Raw genomic sequence first — 22061 nt, forward strand, 5'->3', positions numbered from 1 at the left:
CTGCTGTTCCACGACCTTGTCGAAATCCGCTTTGACCAGGGGCAAGAAATGCGTCCACCCTCCCGTAAATGCGTTTGAGGACCAAAAGAGAAAGTGTCTTTCGTAGTGCCGTCAGCAGGACGATAGGTATCAGGCTAGACAGTTGGCCTTTGGGTTTACCGGGTTTCTGAAGGAGAATGAGGATGTGTGTTGTGTTGCTATCATTTATTTGGACAGCCAGATTTTATATATAGGTCAGTCCATAAATTTGGGGTCCACGTTTTTTCTCTGTTCCTGTTACATATCTGACATCTTTGATTTGATAATTCTGATGCACTCCTTAATGCGGTCGTCCTCCAAGAGTGATTATGAATAGTAAACTACCTACCCAACAGATTAAACATTTGTTAAAAGTCATTCTTATTTAACTTGAATGGCAAATTAAAAAGTGTATGAAGGTAACAGGTACAGAAAAGATGTCACTTTGGACCCGAAATGTATAGAATGACCCGTATGGATGTTCTTTATAGGTTGGGCTGTGTAGGTTAAAAGTGCAAGTTCAGTTCAAGACCAAATTTAGGCCAGTTTTATCTGTGGACCTTTTAGGAACTGGAATATTTAGTTTCAGTTCCTAGAGGAGTGTGCGAATTCAAAATGTCTAAGCAAAGATCCTTGTGAAAATGCTTCCATGCTGCATAATGATCCCTCCCTTACCAAACTTGACTGCAGTTATTTAGCATTCCTTTAGCATGCAATTAACATGCGAATGCTATGAGAACTGCCATTTGATAGCATTCACAAAAAGCCATGTCTGTACTTCCTAAAGCATTTTTCATAGCATTCCTTGAGGATAGCAATCAGATAGCAGTTTTATAGCATGTCAGAAGCCCGAAATATGTAAATGAGCTATAGCATTCGCATGCTATGGAGAATGCTATTTAGGCATGCAAACGTGAATGCTATAACAGCATTCACATGCTTTGAGAATAGCATTCGCATGCTATATGAAATAGCATTCGCATGCTATGAGAATAGCATTCGCATGCTATGAGAATAGCATTCGCATGCTATGATGCATGCTATGTGAATGCTATCATGACTGCTATATCGTGACATGGACAGGGGCATCCTACAACATACATTTTCAATGTCACAATTTATACCAAAAATTACTTGTGTTATATCAGCTTTAATAATTTCATGTATTGAACCATATTTAACACAGCTAACACCATTTTGAAATTTAATAGACCTATGTATACAGACTGTGATCAAAATATATGAAATAAGAAAATTGTTCTTTAAGACTTTATCAGCCTCAGAATTGCTGTACAAACATGGGGACACTCTTTGTTTTTGTTTAACATTGTCATGCTTATAAAAGCAATGGCCAGAAATTTAATGCAACAATTCTCTGCTTATAATTTGAATTATCTTTGAAGCAACCAGTAGTCACTTTTATGCCAGTTGGCATCACAATTAAAACAGTTATCATCCGATATCCAGCTGATTCAAAAATTCAATCAATTGGATGAAGGAATGTTCAACATCACATACACCATGAACACTAACATACTCAAAGCCAGAATAAAATTGTCTTTATCTAGCCAAAAACTGAATACCCACCATGTAGGAATATAGACCCATTGGTAGTACAAACTGTAGACTTACCAAATTCCTGCAGTTTGTGAGTGTGTTGCATACATGTGTATGGAGGCTCCATATTGCTTGGTTCAACTGTTGCTTTTAAGTTGTCAATACCAAAGACTTTCAGCCAGTCATCCAGTGTATTTTGTCATGTACATGTACAACAATGTACAGGTTGAGTGCATGCATGTGAACATGAAATTATATCCACAAGCATTCATGCCATAAGGTAATGTCCATGCTTTCTACAATTTCTTGCAAAACTATGTGCAGCCTACTGCACTTTGCACTGACAATATTCAACTGACTGCAGTTTTCAAATTTCCCACACTGACTGTTAATCTGTGGAATGTACAAGGCCATCACTGATCATGTGACTTGTAGTCCATGATATGATTGGCTTATATATTGAAATGCTATTGTGCAGGCTATGTTTAGCCACGGAATGCTATACTTTAAAATTATTTTACAATTGACTGCTAAATTGGAATGCTGTACTCAATTTGCAGTCCTCCCTCTTTCACTTGCATGCTATGTGGAATGCTTTGAAGCTCGCATGCTATTTGGAATGCTATTTTCATTCTGCATGCTATTGAGAATGCTATATGGACTGCTAAAGTTAGCAGTCATCCAGTCATCATTTTCTGTGAATGCTATGTGGATGCTATAATAGCATGCACATGCTGTTTAAATGCTATTGAACTGCTATGCACATGCTATTATAGCAGTCTAGTTTGGTAAGGGCTATCACCCCCCCCCCCCCCACTACCACCAAAAACAATTGCATAATGTACATTGTTAAGGCTGATACATACCGCAAGCAAAAGCGAAAGCGAATCCATTTTCATGACGTCAGCCATTGAAGTTTCATCTTGATGTTTGCCGTTACCCAATAGACCTGAGACGTAATGACGTAATGACTTTGTTTACATATGCGCTTTCCTATGGGAGCGAAGTCGGGACGCCAGATAAAGTGGGGTCCGTCTACTACATAGGAAAGCGCACATGTAAACAAAGTGTGACGTCATTACGTCTTAGGTCTATTCACATATAGTATGAAGCAGTGTTGTAGTCGAGGCCACAACCTCCGAGGCCAAGGCCGAGGCCACAACCTCCGAGGCCAAGGCCGAGGTCACAACCGCGAGGCCAAGGCCAAGGCCGAGGCCACCACCTCCGAGGCCAAGGCCAAGGCCGAGGCCAGCTATCAAAACACGTAATAAAATATAAATCACTAAAACAAGGATAAGATTATGTTGGAGTTTTAACACCTTTTTAGTTGAATTCACTGAGTTTTGGAGTGCCTGGCGTACAAATTTACAGCTTGCAATGGGTTTCCTCTTGTAGGGAGTCCGGCGAATTTTATTTTTTAAAGAAAGAAATCTCAACTTTTGTATCACTGAAAGCAAATTACACAACAAAATCAATGGCGGCTGAATCAGGCTCATAGGTGTTTGCCAAAAAGTTACGACCCCCCCCCCCCCCCGACCTTCGCACTGTCCAGGCGCGCGCCGAACAAACACCGCGATGCGACCAGATAATGCCAGACGGCCCGCCGTTACGCACGGGCAAAGCATAGTTCCAATCCCGCTCCACACAACGGGATAAGTGTCCACGCATTATCACTGTTAATACCGCGGTACCAGACAAAGTCTGTCAATGGCCAATCCCGCTCCAAACAACACGGCAACATGGAACATGCGTGCATGATATCACTCAGTTCATCAAAATGACCATGAATTCTGGGATCATCCGATTTGAATCCAACTTGGCTTCGAAATATTTTAAGATCATGGCAAGAGGTAGGGAGTCCAGAGGTTTTGGCCGTATATCTGTAACCACGCAAAATTAATCAATTTCACACCATGCTTATACGTGTAATAAGTATCAACATGGCTCTAAAAATACCAAAAAATATCCTGGTACCACGAGGAATACTGACTCCTATTATTAAAACATTCATTCAGAACTTTGCATTCATTTGGATGGAAAAACGTATTCTGAAATCGTGCTTTCCATATCGACCAATTGCGCCAAACATTATCATATCTTTATGAAAAAAAATGGTACGGACAAGTACACTCGATCGTACCCAGAAAGTTCAGACTTTTACTGAAACAGTGGCCTATAAAAGAAATGATTAAGCTTGCCGCACCTTGCCGCAAATTATTTTTAAAGGTCGGGGTACAGAGGCGAAACGAGAAAATTTTGTACAACACTGCAACCAGACTAGTCTACTACCACGTTATTGTACGCAAATGGGATTGGTGCCAGACTTATGTAGTCTGGCACGCGGTAACAGTTATAACGCTTGCACGCACGTGGAAAGCTGAAGCGCAGGCTAGGCGAAGATGCTACGTACGCAAGGGCAGATCCAGAACACAATTTGGGGGGGGGGGCTCAAAAAAATTTTGGTCCCCCAAAAAAGTGGGTCAAAAAAATTACGGCGTGGGGTTCGGGGCCCGCTTAAGGGCCCCGACATTTTTTTGGATTCTAGATGCTCTGTGGTGCCATCTGAGGCAATTTCTGACCACTTTAACCAATGTTTTTTTGAGGAAAAGATGGTGGTGTACTCATTGCCTGCCTTTATTGCGATGTCACAAAAAAAAAAAAAATGGTTTCGTTTTTTGGGGGGGGGGGGGCGTGGCCCCTTTGGCCCTCCCCCCTGGATCTGCCCTTGTACGTACGTGAGTACGTTCAATGCAACCATTTCCAGTTCTTCGTGCGTACATTGTCTATATGCGTTCGTTTCACGGAACCCACTGCGGCAGAATCTCGAGGATTTGATACGGTAAAAAATTTAAATTAATTAGAATAGAAAACACATCAAAATGGGCGGCCTCGAGCCGGCCTCGACCGATTCGCCGAGGCCAAGGCCAAGGCCTTGCACCTCTGAGGCCAAGGCCGAGGCTGAGGCCATGAAAATCGGCCTCGAGGCCGGCCTCGAGGTCGAGGTCGAGGCCGGCCTCGAGACCTCCAACATTGGTATGAAGCGGCCTTTCCCATAATTTCCTATCTGTGTCATATCCTCTGCTTTTAGTCGTAATCCTTGCATTTCTGTCCCCCCTCTCTCTTGAACTCCGCCCCCACTGCAAGCATCACATTACACCATGTCCTCTTTCTCTCTCTCTCTCTCCCCAGGTTCTAGGACTGGCCGAGAATCGTCCATCGGTCCTGAAGGGTGACCACCTCTTTGCCCGGTACACGAGTGACCGGTCCAACTCCCACCCAGAGCAGATCAAGACTTACAAGGGCTACGTCCACCGTGTGGAGATGGAAGATGTGGTGCTAGGCTTCGCAAGAGAGTATGCTGAGTCAAATTCAAAGTCCCCCACCCCCCTCCCCCCCCAATCCCAAGATGCCATCCCCCTTTGGGCAGGGAAGGGTGTGTTGGGATAGCTAACCACCTCCCTTTCATCTCACCAAAGTCTTTACATATTTCTAGAAAAAAATCTGAACACTTCTTTCCTACAAATAGCAACATTATAGTCATTAATAATACAGATGGGCCTCTGGTCTCTGCATTGCCTTCAGTCCCCCCCCCCCTCCCCCCCCCCCTCCAAAAAAGTCCTAGACTCAGGCACTCCCAAAAAACTCCTGAGTGTACACCTCTGCCCCTCCCCTTGTTCCAATTCTAACCAACAAAAGAAAAACACATGAAGCATCTTAACGTATTACCAATAGAACACCCTGGGCACCATGGGTGGACTCCAGGGGGCTGCAGAGGGGGCGCCCGCCCACGCCCGTCGCCTGGTGGGGCCTGCTGGCCCCCTTGGCGAGCAATTGCCCCCCCCCCCCCCACAGCAAAAGGCATACATATGTATTTTTGTATTTTTTTATGGTAGTGGGCCCCCCTAGTTGGTACTATGGCCCCCTGATGCTCGGGGCTCGCGCTGGCACTGCGCCCGCCCCCCTGGCAGTGACCAAACTTTTCTAAGGCCATCTTGCATTTATGAGCCCCCCCCCCTCTCTGGATCTGCCCTTGAACACTAAGTCCATCAAGGGAATTCATAAATACTTCTTGTGCACTAAGGTCCATTTGATACAAAACAATTCAATTTAGACCTTTTGGAATTGTGTCAGTTAAAATTTGTTACTTGGTTTGTTATGTCTGGTCCTATTCTCTTCTAGAGGCTGATTTTAAAATGCTGATAAGTAGGGAAAATTGCTGGTACATCATAAAAGAAGCTGATAATGAACTTTCTTGTAACCGTTTTTTTTTTCTTCTCAGGATAGGTGGTGGTGTTTATGGGAGCTCTTTCCTTTTTTAATAGCAAATGTGCACTCAGTTAAAGCACCTAGACCTAGACAGGTGTGCTGAGATTTGTTTTCACCTGGTGAAGCATTTGCTTTCTATAGATTCTTGGATCGTTTCACTGACGGGATCAAAGTTGACATAGAGTTCACCTTCAATCGCCTTCCGCTACGCCTTCAACATTTTGCCGTGGAGGAGACACCCAACCACGCTGACTTGCAGAAAGTTCTCTTTCCAACTTCTACCGGCCTTGGAGGTAGACAACCGCTTTGTAGTGTAACGGACGAAAGGTATTGAATGACACTGTGGTCTCCAATAATTGTGACACTTTGAATTATGTCGAAGTTCATGCGGTTGTCCTGTATTAACTTGTGGTACTGTAACCTGGAAAAATAGCACATTGTCTTAAACACACGTTGGAGAGCAAATTGTCCTGGTTCAAATGACTGGGCGCGAAATACTTTTAAGAAGCTGGGACAGAAACGAGTTGATTTCCAACAACAACAAAATATTTTATTCACATGAAACTCAACAAATTTGGCTAAGTATCAAACACACACACACAAAAAAAAAAAATTTCAGCTGCTCAACAAATTATTTTAAAAGGGGAACACTTAGTTATCCAAAACTCAAAACTTATTTTCAAATTTCACTTCAACTGGTTTCCAAAAGCAAAAAATAATATAATTTCGGTCCAAAAAAACCCAACACAGCACCAATAGAGGGTCACTCTAAATAAGTTTCAAACCATTGATGAATCCTTAAAAAACTTAAACACATGAATTTAATTTATAATACTTTGTTGCCCTGCCACACTACCAACAGAACTTAGGTCCCATTTGCAAGGATGCGTTTTTGTTGGGGGGGGGGGTCATTTTCTGAGGTGGGGCACACAATGGATTTGGTCATAGTTTCAAACAATACAGAACCATTTTTTGCCCTCACCAGATTGCAAATATATTTTTGCACCGTTGGCCTTCCATTTGCCAACCTGAAAGTACCAACAATGGGTTGTGAAGAAATTATATGTTTGGAATAAATAAAAAGAATATGTATTCTCTATTTTTAGATCGCTAACCTTCCATAGTTTTCCAAACTGAAAGTACCAACCACAGGTTGGTAGAAAAAGGTCTCTTGCATGCACAGAGCATGCAGTAGATGTCAAGAATTTGCTTCATAATATTACTTTTCATGTGTTTGCAGTCTGTTTGCTCGTAGTCTGTATGATCAGAAGCTAGCCTCAAATACAGAGCAAGTCAAGGCTGTCCTGCATATACTACAAGGCACCTCCCGCCCAGCTCCCTATCTAGTGTTTGGACCTCCAGGCACCGGCAAGACTGTCACCATGGTCGAAGCAATCAAACAGGTAGGTGAATCTTGGGGAAAAGCCCAAAACTTGAGAAATTTGGAATTTAGTCTTTAATCAGACCTTTTGACTCTGAGGACTTTAATGATTTCATATGAAGAGATGTTATGAATACAGAAAGTGAAACACTATCATTAAGCCCGGTTCGTACTTCATGCAAATGCGAAGCGAACTTTTACGAATTCGCAGAGCGCATACTTGGCATGACGTCACAAATTTGCTTTCAGTCTTTTGCGCAGAGTATGAACCGAGCTTTACACCTTATCCAATTCCAAGGCCGTAGGAAGCGGTACGGCAGGTACGGCTATGGCCGTACCAATAATAACAGGCATATCTTCTTTTTTTTAATGTATACAAGGCCTTGCATGGCCCCAAGGGTGGATTTTTTTTTTGGTTTCTAGATGCTCTGTGGTGCGATCTGAGGCAATTTCTGACCACTTTAACCATTTTTTCTTAAAGGAAAAGATGGTGTATGCAGTACCTGCCTCTATTGCGACGACACTGAAAAAAAAAATGGGTTCCATTTTTTTGGGGGGGGGGGGCATGGCCCCCGTTGCCCTCCCCCAAATTTTTCTTGTGTTGTTTTTGTGTTTTGTTTTGTGTTTGTGTTTGTGTTTAAAGGGAAAGGGCGTAATCATACATGTCGCCACTAGGCCTACATGTTAAGTTAAACGTAATGGCGATTGGCCGCCACCATGAATTTTAGTTGTCCTCAGACTAGTACTTGTGTTTTCTTAAAAAGAAGTGGTTTTCTAAATGAGAAAATAGCAAGGAAGAACCGGTTTTGTGCAAGCAAAATTCAGGGAATAATCCGTTGAAGTTAATATCTTGTTGGAAAATTCCAAAATCATTCAAAGAAAGTAATTACCGCTGTGAGTCAGAGTTTATGAAGGGACGGAAAGTGGTATTTGCTATCAACAAGACCGTTCGTCATTCTTTACCTGATGGGATGTGAATCAATTGGAGGATGAGAGACTCTGCGAGCTGATGTATTTTTTTAGAAAAAAAAAAAACTTAACAAATACGCTCGGCAGTTCAATCATGTACGTACACTGGTATCCATACCGGTGAATTAAATTTCTAAAAAATACATCAGCCCGCAGAGCCTCTCGTCCTCCAATTTGATTCACATCCCATAAAAGGTAAATAATGAGGAACGGCCCTGTTTGATGCTGATAGCAAATCCCACTTTCCGTCCCTTCATAAACTCTGATTCACGGCGGCAACTTTCTTGAAATGATTTTGGAATTTTCCAACAAGATATTAGTATCAACGGATTATTCCCTGAATTTTGCTTGCACAATACCGGTTCTTCCTTGCTATTTTCTCAGCTAGAAAACCACTTCTTTTTAAGAAAACACAAGTACAAGTCTGAGGAAAACTAAAATTCATGGTTAAATTCCATTTAACTTAACGTGTAGTGCATGGCGACATGTATGATTGCGCCCTTTCCCTGTAAACACAATCATGGATCAAGCTAAAGAGCACAAATCTAGAAAGAGAGTCAAGCTACAGTTTTGATGTGATGCTTGTGATGTAATTTATCATCTTCGATGACCCACCCACTAAAACATGAATACATTTTATTCAAAAAGTCAGGGGAAAGTGGCCAGGAAATGCCTCAGATTGCACTACAGAGCATCTAGATCTAGAAAAGTTTTGCGATGAGCAAATGTCCAAAACTTTTCACTACGATAGGCTAAATTTTGACGAATTAATTTTGACGATTTATGTAAAGTTCATCAAGTGACATATACTGGTTAAACTTGCAGATGTGCAGTGCTCCAAAATGTGTCTTGTACAAATTACGAAGAATAAAATTCCCTGTATACATGCATAGTGTTGGGGGGGGGGGGGGAGTGGCTTTTGGTTACATTTGGGAGGGATTGGGTCAAATCCTGGATCTGCCTCTGCAGGCCTGCCAACTCTAACACATTGAGCGTAAGACTCACACATTTCAGGTTATTCTCATGCTTTAACGCCGACATGGGATTTCTCACGCAAAAAAAAATATATATAAAAAGATAATTGACTCCAAACTTGAAATGATGTTTAAATGATGATAGCTCAAAAAAAGGATAAAGTGGTCAGAAATTGCCTCAGATCGCACCACAGAGCGTCTGGAATCAAAAAAATTTCGGGGCCCTTAAGCGGGCCCCGAACCCCACGCCGTTAGGGCTTCGCGCTACGCGCTCGCATCAACTGAGCTCCCTGCCCTGAGATGAGCCTGACCAATAAATTTTAGCTTCCTACGGGCCTGTCCAATTCTCATCAAAGTTTCAACATTGAAAATGATTTTATTTCCAAAATGCGACATATCCATTTGAAAAAGGTGAAACTTTTCCACTGTTATAAAACACAGAATAAAAACAGTATAATTAACCGATTTTTTTAAACTTCTCTTTTCACTTAATGGAATTCTTAAGTTGTGTTTTAAGTATATAACACCTGTTGAAATTGCTTTTGAGCAGCAATGAGAGAGCAGGGTTCTAAAAGGGAACAAAATGATGTATATCGCATTTTTGGAAATAAAGTCTGCAGATACAACTAAAGTATTTATAGCAAATCCTGTCATACTTTAAAAGAAAAATCTAAAAAAAAAGTCCTTATGACAGTTATCAACTAATCATTTAAAACTGACCTTTTCTGTATTAGATGTTCCTGATTTTTTGGTAATTCATTTTTAAGATATTAAAATAATTTTTGACAATTTTAGCAACTCATTTCAAACTGTTTTTTTTTTTTTGGTGTTCTTGATATTTCTTCCTGATTTTTTTCAAGCGAAATATCTTTTTTTAATATATCATCATAAGCTTTTTTGCATATTTCTATTCTGTATACAAAAATTAAAGGAATATACGTTGTATCAAAAATGAAAAGTTATCCAAAAATAATGGTTTAGTATGTGAAAGTTATGATCTTGAGCACTGTCAAATGGATTTTATCGTGCTTTTGATTTTAAATTAATGGTGCTCAATCATCTGTGTCTGCAGAGATGCAAATAAGGTATCAATGGAAAGCTACTGATAATACCCTTTAAGATAAGCCACTTTGACAGTGTTCAAGTTGATCACTTTCACGTGCTGACCCATTATTTTTAAAACTTTTTTTTTTATACACCCTGTATAAAATACAAATGAGTGCAAAGGTTTCCTTCCTTGTATTCAGTGCAATTTTATATCTAATTTTTAAATATTGTAATGTAGTGTTTTATCCATCCAGTTCTGGCACTTGCACTGTTGGACGTTGTCGAAAAAAATAAATAAATAAAATTAATTTCAATTACTCAGTCTGTGCATTTCATTTACATTGAATTTGCCCATAGGTGTACAAACATCTACCGGACAGTCGCATTTTGGCCTGCGCTCCGTCCAACAGTGCAGCTGATCTGATCGCTAAACGGCTTCTGACTGGCACAGGTATCTCCATCACCGTGGCGACAAACCTCTTCAGGATGAATGCCTTGAGCAGAGAATGGAAAACTGTGGACCAGACCTTGAAGGTGTGTGAATATTTGGAGAAAATTAACATAGACATTAGACTTGGGCCAAGTACTTGTTGTGTATATTGGATTCGCGATAACCTGCCACAGCGAGAGGGCGTTATCATGACAAACTGCTATCCATGCCGCTATCACCCACGAACCTCTAGCAACAACGTCTTGCATATTTTGGAGAATCTCCCCTCCCACCCCCCACCCCCGAAAATGGGGGAAACTAGTGTGCATGCGCTACTTCTGCGTGCAATTACAGTCCGTTTTCAGTTGCACGCGTACTACATACCACAAAAGAGCTGCCATGAATTTGCGAAAAAGCCTTGCTGTATCTTGTATGCTACTGGATGAAATGCCACTGGATCGTGACTTTGGGCGTGATCCCTGGCTGTATGGCATACTGGTTTCTGGCTTCTGACTAGCCCCCCTTGAACAAAGATGTGGACTAATTGGGGAACCGCCAACATATAGGGCTGGATAGCTCAGTTGATAAGAGCACCGGAACAGTTACCCGGAGGTCGCAGGTTCAAGTCCTGTCCAGTCAATTTCTTCGTTCAACTTTTCAATACTGATAGAACACACGCAAAAACTTGCACAGGGAAGATCATTTTGTTTTCAGATATACTTTTTTACTTGGCCAAATGTGGCAATAAACAATTTTGAGATTTGCAATTTGGTCGCAAAAAAATCCAGGTGAGTCAGGTAACCATAAACACACAGCATTTTTTTTGCAACATTACCGGTAGTTTCTGAAGTAATGTGTTCATTCAAACTCTTTTCATGTCAACTTTGCTGGTATGTGTTTAAAGGAGAAGGAATGCTGCAACTACAACAAGATGACGGGAGACAATTTCTTCCCAGCGAAGGAAGAAATCATGCAGAAGAGGGTTCTGGTGACGACTCTGTGTACAGCTGGCAGGTCAGTTGGCATAAATATTTTAACAAATTCAAACAATAAAACTTAAAATTCAAATGATAAAGCTCAAAAGAGCCGGTAAGGAAGCCGGGTTTTTTTTGGCACAAGTACTGATTTTGAATTGGCTTGTAACAGTGCAGTTTTTATAGCCCATGACTAAATTTCAATTGATAAATGTGCCAAAACTGTTTTTTATACTCCCAGACTTGCGACTGCTAAGGGCTTTCCTTACGACCACTTCACTCACATCTTCATAGATGAGGCTGGCCACGCTGTGGAACCAGAGGCCATTATATCCCTATCCAATCTCATGAATCCAAACCACCCCCATGGAGGTCAAGTGGTACTGGCCGGTGACCCCAAGCAGCTGGGACCCGTCCTCAGGTCACCGCTGGCCCTGGAACATGGACTAGGTAGGTACCACTGGTTCTGGATCATGAACTATAGGTAACTAATTTTAAGTGGAAAAACCTGAAACCCGGGGTGCTTTCCAAGCAAATGGTGCCATATTGTTCATGATATTTTTTGTACATAGCAAATTGTTGGCAACGTTTCAGTTGCTCTGGAGCAATTTTGCATCCCAGATTAGAGAACTGAGATGGTCACAGGAATGATTGATAGGCCTGATGAGGCGGGGTTAATAATGATTCAGTACCTTGAGAATGTGGCCTAGTGGTTAGGGTTCTTGACTCATGATCAGAGGGTCAGGGGTTCGAATCCAGCTGCTGGCCGTATATTATGTCCTTGGGCAAGCCATTTCACCCCAACTTGCCTCTCTCCACCCAAGAGTATAAATGGGTACCGGTATTAGCTGGGGAGTAACCTGCGATGGACTAGCATTCCAATAGAAATATTCCCAGTCGTTTCATGCTACTGAAAGCGGACATAAACGCCGGCCTGATGGGCCACACTGGCTTGTGACAAACTTTCTTGTTTTTTGTTTAACTTTCAGACTACATGCTGGATTGTTTGTTTATAAGGGTTTTTTTTACAAGTTATCTTTTTTGGCTATCCTTGAACATCTTTTACAACCAAAACAGAGCTCTCACTGTTGGAGCGTTTCATGACTAAATGCGAGTTGTACAAACGTACAAATGAGGAGCCGCATTACAACAGCCGCGTCCTGACCAAACTGCTGCGTAACTATCGCTCCCACCCGGCCATCCTGAAACTGCCCAATCGGCTGTTCTATGCAAATGAGCTGGAGGTCCATGCAGATGTAGTGGCGAGGGAATCGTTGTGCAGATGGGAGAAACTTCCGAAAAAGGTGGTATCAGTTAAAGTTATAACTTCCAACTTAAAAATTTGTTAAAACATAAATATCATTTTTGAAATGACTGCCTGCTTCTTGGCTAATCCGGTAAAATTTGGCTAAAGTCTGAGATTCAAATTAACTTATTGTAGAAAGTGGTGGAAATGTTTAAACGTACCATACAATATGATTTATTGACAACTCGGCATATGAAACTGATAGCAATAGGTCTCTCTCAAAGACGGCCATCTCTGTAGGAGAACTGCAACTGCATAATTTACGCAATCAAGCACGCATTGTGCAATGTTCCAAACACTTGCGCTTTTTGGCTGAAGCACATGGCTGGTCTGTAGGAAATGATGTCAATTTGAGAGAGAACTATACTTTTTCATTTTTGGGTGAAAATCCACTTTTAATTTTTCGTTTTTTTAACTGAAGCATGCTGTACATTATACATTTATTAAGAGAAGGCATCTATACTGTACTTCGTAAATTACTGAAACGTCTACAATTGTTCAAAACTTTCTGAGTGTCATTGCTTCTCCCCCCTCTCTCCAGGATTTTCCCATTATTTTCCACGGGGTGCAGGGGCTAGATGAACGTGAGGGGCAGAGCCCATCGTTCTTCAACAAGAAAGAGATCGAGATTGTCGTTAGCTACGCTAAGGATATACTCGAAAAAAGAGGGGGTATGCGCGTTAAGGAGACGGATATAGGTATCATCTCACCGTACCGTCGCCAGGTAAGTGTACTTCTAAAATGGACCCTGATACAGTCAGACCGTAGGCTGGCCCTATCCAGGGCCCAATTTCACGGCGCTGCTTAACAGTTAGCAGAAAAGTTATGTTTAGCATAGCAGAAAAATTTGCTAACCTTAAGCACTATTTCACGGTGTGGACGTGCTAATGGTCGCGTGTGCATGAGATTTCTATTGTTACGTCACTAAGTTAAGCAAATTTTTCCTCCGAAGTAAGCATACCTTTTGCTGTGCTTATGCTTACGGCCTCCATGAAATAGACGGAGGCTCTGTTAGCAGAAAATCGTGTGCTTAGCAGCGCTGTGAAATTGGGCCCAGTATGTCTGGGACTTGTAGATCAGCTTTAAACTGTGTAACAGATATTTAGGTGTGTGATATTTGGAGAATATCATTTCTTTCTTTTGTAAAAAAAACGAGCTGCAATTTTAGTGTTTCCTGTTTCAAAGAGAAGTCAGCTAAAAGCAGAAATTGCACGTTGTTGACCTTCATGTACCATCCAGCTTTTTATCCCTGAACAGTTTGCCTGGGATTTCTTATTTCTAGACACTGTGCAGTGGTTAAGAGTGGCAAACATTTGACAAATTAACCACGACTGTTCAGTGTTTTGCCTTGTATGCATTTCATCAGCTTTAATCACAAGCTTGCTTTTGTGTCATGGATTTGAATTTCTCCATTTTACAGCCAGTCTTGTCACAATTGGGCGGTCACTCTATATAGACCGCTTGCAGACGCGTTTGATAATTGACGCGCGAAGGTGCGCGACGCCATGTTGTGGGACAAAATGTGTATGGATAGATATACGCGTCTGCAAGCGGTCTATTAACAAGATGAATCAAATCCCTTCTTTAGTGGCAATATTGGCAGCACTACTCAGGTAATTTGAACATACCTCACGCGCGTGCATTAGCTTGAGTACAGTGCACGTGAGGTATGCTCGGAATGTCCTGGGTAGCGCTGCCAATATTGCCAAGACTGGATTTCATTTGTCTTGTTGATAAGGACCTCACGGACCGGCCTAATCCACTTATGGACCAAAACTAGTCTGCTAGTGGAAACTCGTCTTTTTAAATTCAGAAATTGATAATGACTGATAAATTCACAGGTACAAAAGATCAAAGAGGTGCTCAGGAAGCACAAGATGAGTGACATCAAGGTCGGGTCAGTGGAGGAGTTTCAAGGTCAAGAGAGATTGGTCATCATCGTCTCCACGGTCCGCAGCACCAAACCAGAACACATCCAGATGGACATTGATTACAAACTGGGATTTGTCAAAAACCCTAAGGTTGGTTGAAGACCAGAGATCCAAGTTTTGTGATTTCATAAATTGCGAAGAAACTTATTAAAATTTTGGACCTTTCATTTCATGAAATGTAGCTGGCAAATTCTAAAGTTGGAATTTGTGAGAAATTTGAAGTTCACTTTGATGAAGCCAGTATGGACTTAAGCTGGTTCTTGTTAAGCAAAGAAAAACACTTTTTACCAATAAAGTTGTGCAGAGATTCATGTGGATAATTGTGAGCCCCCGAGTTTGTAATAATTTGAGTAGAGAATAGAATTATTGCAAGGAAACTGAGGAAAAGTGAGAAATAAATTCAGCAGAATATATAAAATGATGTGAGTAAACCACACTCAACTTTTAATCTTATTTTTACCTTAACAATGGTGACTTCAACTAAAAGTGCAAAAGTTCAGACTTGTTTTGTACTCATTTTTGAGATGTAATTTATTTATTGTCTCATCTTTGATTTTGTAAAGTTATTTATGCAGGTATTTGTTGTTGCAGTTACTTTTTTCTACATTGCAAAAATAGCCATTTGGCTTTTGACATTTTCTTATTTTTTTTTCACAAAGTGATGTGACGTATGCCTCAATCGAGCTTTGTCTGATGAGATAGTTTCTCTCTGGGTATTTACAATTGTTTCCCAACTTTTTTTAACCAGTTTGCGCCGGATGATCAAGGGCGGATCCAGAACACAATTTTTTTGGGGGGGGGCCAAAAAAATTTTTGGTCCCCCCAAAAAGTGGGCTCAAAAAATTGCGGCGTGGGGTTCGGGGCCCGCTTAAGGGCCCCGAAAAATTTTGGATTCTAGATGCTCTGTGGTGCGATCTGAGGCAATTGCTGACCACTTTAACCAAATTTTTTTGAGGAAAAGATGGTGGTGTGCCTTTATTGCGATGTCACATAAAAAAAAAAAAATTGGTTTCGTTTTGGGGGGGGGGGGGGCATGGCCCCCTTTGGCCCCCCCTGGATCCGCCCTTGCGGATAATGTGTATACCCGCAAAGGTTTTGCGGTATTTGGAACGGATGACGGATAAAATGCACACAGCGAATGAGGTTGGAAATATGAGTGTGCTGCCCGAGGGTGATGGCTTTAATCCGCCTGGCTTGAGGGTCGAGTGAAAATTAACCCCGCGTCTCGTTCCGTTCTAATGACAAAATAATCCCGGCGTGAACTGGTTAATTAAAATGTATTTTGAATTTTGAGTAGACTTTTGCCTCATTCTGAGTTGATTTTTTTTTTTTAATTTAATCTACAGAGGCTGAATGTGGCTGTGACTCGAGCCAAGGCACTGCTGATCCTCGTGGGTAATCCCTACATGTTGAGGAAGGATATAAACTGGAACATGTGAGTAGTCCCTCTATAACTCATGAGTTCCTGAAACGCTCACGAGTAGTTAACTTTATCGGATGTTTCTTTCCGTGAGAAATTCCATCATTGTTAAAAGCAGTGATTGGCGGGAATAGATGTGATCTTTCTGTCAAAACCAGATGCTTCTGAGCAGCTTAAAACAGATAAGACCGAGGAAGTGCTTGGAATTGCGGGGGCTTTTTTTTTGGGGGGGGGGGTTTCGGGGGGCTAATTTGTGATTCTAAACATTATGTCTTTTTTGTAAATGTTCAGCAAATATTAAGGACTTTTTGGGCAAGGCAATCTCCAGCAGATGAGGTTGGAGCCAACTTGCTCTTTGGCTCTGTGGCAGTGGATGGCAAAGCGGGCTCTGCATTGTGCTACTGTAGTTGAGATAGGTGGGATGCTGCCGTATATTTCCACCTTTGTCTTATGTTCCCTCCAGGAAATATTGTGCGTTCTCATTGAGGAGGCGAGTGTAGGTGCCGTCTAGTCTCTGTTTGAGCTGCTCTTTTATAGTCCATGTCTCAGCACCGTATAGTAGAATACTTTCCACAGAGGCTTGGAAGAAACCAAGCTTAATTAGTGGATCGTGATATCTTGAATATTCAGATAGGGTGGAGTTTGTTGCACGCATTCCATACTTGACTCTTTCGGGTGACTTACAGAAAAAAAGTCAAGATTGTACATGTCACGTTAATTTCAAGGTTCCTGGAGTACTGCCTAGAGAACAGCGCCTACAAGGGATGCTTCTTCAAGCCTGAGGAGGATGAAGTTGAGGAGACCATTGAGAAGTTTGAGAAACTGAAGATAACTTCTGAACTGGGTAAGACGGTAGGGACTCGGTAAAACACAGACTCGGTGCATCACTGGGCGGGCTGTCCATTTTTGAATAAAGTATTTGATTACTCCAAACTGTGTTTGATGGCCAAATATTCGAAAATATTAGAAACTCGCCGATCAAGTTAACTGCGTGCCGCGCTGATGAAAAGTTGCATGTTAAGTGCACAGTTTAACATTTGTGTGTGACTGGCAGAAGGGCGTATGCGCGTACGCATCGTAAGCAATACCAGTAACCCCTCTAGCCTGCATGCATGCGCTTTGTCTATTTTGGGGTCGTCTTATTGAATGATGCTGAAAATTTTACATACCACACTCGTATTTAATTTGTAACTGTACACGTGCTTGTACACATGGTCTCCAATATAGCAATGCTACATTGTAGGTTATGCACACCAAAAACGGACAATTATGTGGAGCTTAGCCAACCAAAAAATGAAGATAAATGCAGTGACTTGTTAACACATAAATTCAATTATTTGTGCACTTTAATTTTGTCCTTTCATTGCAAGCATTAGCATTCCAAGCGCTATAAAAAGAAAACCTTGCCGAACCCACCATTTCTGTCCGATTCAGTAATTTTGAGTTAAGTTCGGTTGTTCAGCTAGACGAATAGTTTCCCTTTTTTCATCTTTTACACAGTGGACAAACCAGTGGACGAACGCTTGGGAACGTTGGGAACAAGTGCAGTGGCTGAACAGCACGATCCAGAGTGGCGCAGTGAGGATTAGTCACGAAAATGAAGGAGAGAGAGGACAGGTACCAGACTATGATGGCAGAAACCAAGTTTCAAGATGTAGCATTTAGGTTTCATTTTGTTACATGCATACATGCATGCTGTTGAACATTTGCCCTTGTTTTACAACAACTTCTAATTTCAGAGCATCTTTTTAATAAAGTGCAATTTTCTTGTCATCGGTTTAATTAATACTAATGATAGTGACTTTACTGAAAACGAGGGGATTTTCAAAGTTATATGGTTTTGTCAAGGCATTCCATACATTGTTTAGCCTTTGTGGATATCAATTTTGTGTTAATGAGTATTTTCAATTTGAATTGAAATTGTGATATTGCGCTGTTATATTCTCACAGCTTTTTGAGTAAAACATTGAAGGTTATCCACCGGTTCTTCTGAGCACCACCTTAATTGTTACCAGGCACACACAAAAAAGTATCTTTCATGGTAATATTGCTGCAAATTAAGCTTTCACAGCAACATTCTGTTTAAATTTACTGCCACATATTTATATTTTTATAACTATAAATATGGCAATCTGTACTGACGGGGGTACACACGCATTAAAGACCTGAAATGCAAATTTGCAATAATTTTGTTTGCCAGTAAATGTTAAATATATTTTATTTTTCCTGAACAATGAATTTTACAAATGCAGCTTTGAGTTGACATATAAAAAGGGAAAATGCCTCGCAAAACTATTTATATTTTAAACAATTTTCAATAGATTTTAATAGTTCTTAGATGATGGATTGATGAGTATGATCAAATGCAACTGTAAGTTTCCATATTTATTCTCTTACCTAAACTAATTGAGAGTGCTTTGGGCTTTAGAAAAACATTCGCTCAAACCAATTTAATTTGCTTTAAATGATGAATTTAAGTGCACATATTTGCAAAACACTTAGATTACTATATTTAATTTGGTCAATTAGCCTATAAATCAAGGTATGGCAGACACAATAGGAGGGCGCTTTTTGATGTGGGTCAAGTCTTTTGTATTTTATACCCAAACCAAATGGCGCCCGGCCCTCCAGTGTATCGGCCATATCTCAAATAGGTGCGTTCGGTTAGCTCACCGGGGTCAATTTGGGTTAGCCCCGTGCCATTCGATTAGCTCCGACGTCATTCCCTGCAGGCTCGTGCAGCAAAGTCAGTGATGGAAATACGTCACATGCATGCGTTAGCAAATATGCGAACAAATATGGCCGTGGCCAAAAAAAAAGCCCATGGTCGTCACGTGAGGGTCACGATGGCCCGTGTTTGAGCATTTGCATGGCTCTCATGGCTAAACCATCTGCCTTTAATCACCAGAGTCGACCTGGGTGACCTAATCGAACCACCCCATTATGAACATCTGATCCCATTAATTTTCATTAAAAGTCCATTTTTCCGTGAAAAGAATCTTTAAAAGATGTTTCACGGACATTTACATGGGGCTTATATAGGACTAATCCTGTAAGGGTATTTTCACGTTTTTTTAATGACCCTGGCCACTGAGGATTATCAACTGGTTATACATAACGGTACACTGGGTCTATCTCCATGGGTAAACAAAGGACTTTGTTAAGGGTGTTTTCAGGGACTCGTAATCTGGCCTAATATGTTGAAAAATCAGTGAAAACTTAGTTTAAACTGTAATTTCAAGGGAAAATGGCTCTTTAACGAATTTTTAAGGGATGAAGATGTTCATAGTGGTCTATGGTCTCAACTCGTTCAGTGCCCATGGAAAAGAACCCAATACAAGGGACCTGGTATATGCCCCATTTAGACTATGGGTCCCAACTTCAATTGGGACCATCCCAACTAAAGTGTTTGTTTTTAAACACTTGAGTTGGGATGGTCTTAGTTGGGTCCTTCATGGTTCACCTGGTAGTTAGGGCATAATGTTGTAACAAAAATCCTCATGTGCCTGGGTTAACTTCTACTATCAGAGCATCTTTTTAACACACCGCAGTTTTCTTTTCATCAGGTTAAGTAATGATAGTGACTTTACTGAAGACGAAGTGATTTTAAGTAATGTTTTTGTCAAGGCATTCCGTACAGTTTTTAACCTTTGTGACCATCAATTTGGTGTCTTTAGAGTATTTTAAAATTTGTATTGAAATTTTCATATTGCGCTGTTATTTTCTCCCAAAGATGATCACAGCTTTTTGAGTGAAACATTTAAGGTTATCCACCGGTTCTTCTGAGCACCACCTTGTTACCATGCAGACACACACCAAAAGTATCTTTCATGGTATTGCTATAAGTTAACCATTCCCAATAACATTCTATTGGGTCATTCCTTGTCAAATCACCCAATTGCCGGGTAGAACCCCAAATTTGCTCATATTAAGTACGTGGGGTAAGTTATATGAACCCATTTCAGGGGGAAAAAATCCCTGAATTGAATCCACTAGTACAGTCGACTCTCGCTATAAAGAGCACTTTTATAAAGAGGTTCTGCTTATAAAGAGCAAATTCTGAGGTCCCAAATCTCAAGTTTTCTTTGTGTTTCTTTGTTTCGCTGTCCTTTGATAACAACATTCCTGTTATAAAAACATTCCTGTTACTAAAGAGGTAATTTAGCTGGTCACATCGACCTTGTTATAACGAGAGTCAACTGTACACTGTAGGGACAAAAACAAAAACCCTATATCCACTAGTACACTGCATAGGGATATCACCTTTTGAAACACGTATGTCAACTTTAAAAGGAGCTAGGAACCAAACAAAAAATGTTATACCCAATTTTTGGATATTTTGTAGAAAACGTGGTGGGGTTTAATTTCCATCCAAGTTCATCTCAGGGTCGGGTGATCCACAAGGTCAAATTCAAGGTCAGAGTAAAAGTCAAAAGGTCATTATACTCCAAATAATTAATCCCAAAATGAAAAACAATGGTAAAGTTGGATGTCTTATGATGTCAATCTTTCAAAAGAAACCAAGATTAACACATTATGCCTAAAGCTTAATGAGATATGGTCATTTGAAAATTGGCAGCGACGCCCATTTTGACCAAAATTGCCAAACAATGGCGGGCGGTAGCGCAAAAACCATTTGCCTGACCATGGTCCGGCGGCTGTTAAACTTAAATTTTCAGCTTTTTCAGCCTATATTACCACACAAAAACTAAATATGAACCAATTTGAAAGGGGTGGGTTTTTAATTTTTAAATGTGTTGGGTGATTTGAAACGGAATGACCCTATTGTTTAAATTTACTACCATAAATATATATTTTTTGTAACTATAAATATTGCAGTTTGTACTTATGGGGTGGCCACACACATTGAAGACCTGAAATACAGATTTGCAATATTTTGACCAAAAAAGTTATTTTGTTTATTTTAATCTTAATATATCTTAATTTCTCTTAAAAGATCAATTTATGAGTATTTACAAAAGCAGCTTTATTAATTAAGTCATACATAGATATGTGTGGACGTTATTAAAAAAAAAATAGATAGTGCTGCCAGATTCATGTTTTGGTTTGTTAAACATTTGTTAAATGTTAAACATATTTTATGTTTCCTAAAAAATCACTCGCACTCACTGACTCGGTCGCCCACAGGCGCTAGGCGCTGGCAGGCTCGAGTATGGCTTTCCAAGTAATTCGGTCCTAAACAATGAATTTTTACAAATACAGCTTTGAGTTGACATATGAAAAAGGGAGAATGCCTTGTAAAATCATTTATTTAAACAATTTTAGATAGATTTCAATAGTTCTTAGATGATGGATTTCGGGCCGCGCTCTAGCAGAAAGCAGCATGTCGAAAATAGGTTATACCCACTCGGTATCCGGGCCGCGATTTTTCCAATACATGGTTGTTTAGCGCAGGTATATTATTATTTGTTTCCCCACGTTTTACTTTTGGCGAGCAGTGCGACAGCTCAGCTCGATAGAGGGTAGGATTTTGCACCGCGAGGTTGCAGGTCCGAATCTCGGTTTTCCACCCGATTTTTTTTCCTTTTCTAACCAGAGGCTTTGGATGATTATTTTTAAAAAGGGAAATAAAGTCAAATTTTTATAACGTTCAAATTGACTTTTTTTTTTCTAATTTTATATTTTCTTCTCATGTTTTTATAAAAGTTAAGTCCAAAACGCCATAGCGTACAGTACACCCATAATTATGTGGATGTCGTTTGGGAGAAAAAAAAATTCGCACCCCGGCCCCAGGTAAACCTGCTGCTGTCAGTGTCACAGTGTCAGC

At 40.7% G+C, this 22061-nt stretch overlaps 1 protein-coding gene and 1 long non-coding RNA gene across 2 annotated transcripts in view; both read left to right on the plus strand.

Annotated features, from left to right (window-relative positions):
- LOC119726754 (putative helicase MOV-10) overlaps window positions 1-17954 on the plus strand; it is a 29946-nt gene extending 11992 nt beyond the window's left edge. Inside the window, exons 11-22 of the mRNA XM_038198596.1 lie at window positions 4765-4928; window positions 5983-6168; window positions 7082-7244; window positions 10570-10746; window positions 11547-11656; window positions 11858-12066; window positions 12694-12920; window positions 13464-13646; window positions 14764-14943; window positions 16200-16288; window positions 16999-17117; window positions 17774-17954. Coding sequence (XP_038054524.1) covers window positions 4765-4928; window positions 5983-6168; window positions 7082-7244; window positions 10570-10746; window positions 11547-11656; window positions 11858-12066; window positions 12694-12920; window positions 13464-13646; window positions 14764-14943; window positions 16200-16288; window positions 16999-17117; window positions 17774-17862 — 1896 coding nt within the window. The 3' untranslated portion in view covers window positions 17863-17954. The remainder of the gene's footprint in view (window positions 1-4764; window positions 4929-5982; window positions 6169-7081; window positions 7245-10569; window positions 10747-11546; window positions 11657-11857; window positions 12067-12693; window positions 12921-13463; window positions 13647-14763; window positions 14944-16199; window positions 16289-16998; window positions 17118-17773) is intronic.
- A 1401-nt stretch (window positions 17955-19355) lies between these two features.
- On the plus strand, window positions 19356-21327 carry LOC119726755. Its single transcript, XR_005270856.1, has 2 exons — window positions 19356-20709; window positions 20791-21327. It is a non-coding gene; the product is annotated as an uncharacterized LOC119726755 (long non-coding RNA).
- Window positions 21328-22061: the final 734 nt, after the last annotated feature.

The sequence above is a fragment of the Patiria miniata genome, unplaced genomic scaffold (genome assembly GCF_015706575.1).
Source record: "Patiria miniata isolate m_02_andy unplaced genomic scaffold, ASM1570657v1 HiC_scaffold_2, whole genome shotgun sequence".
Lineage (NCBI taxonomy): Eukaryota > Metazoa > Echinodermata > Asteroidea > Valvatida > Asterinidae > Patiria > Patiria miniata.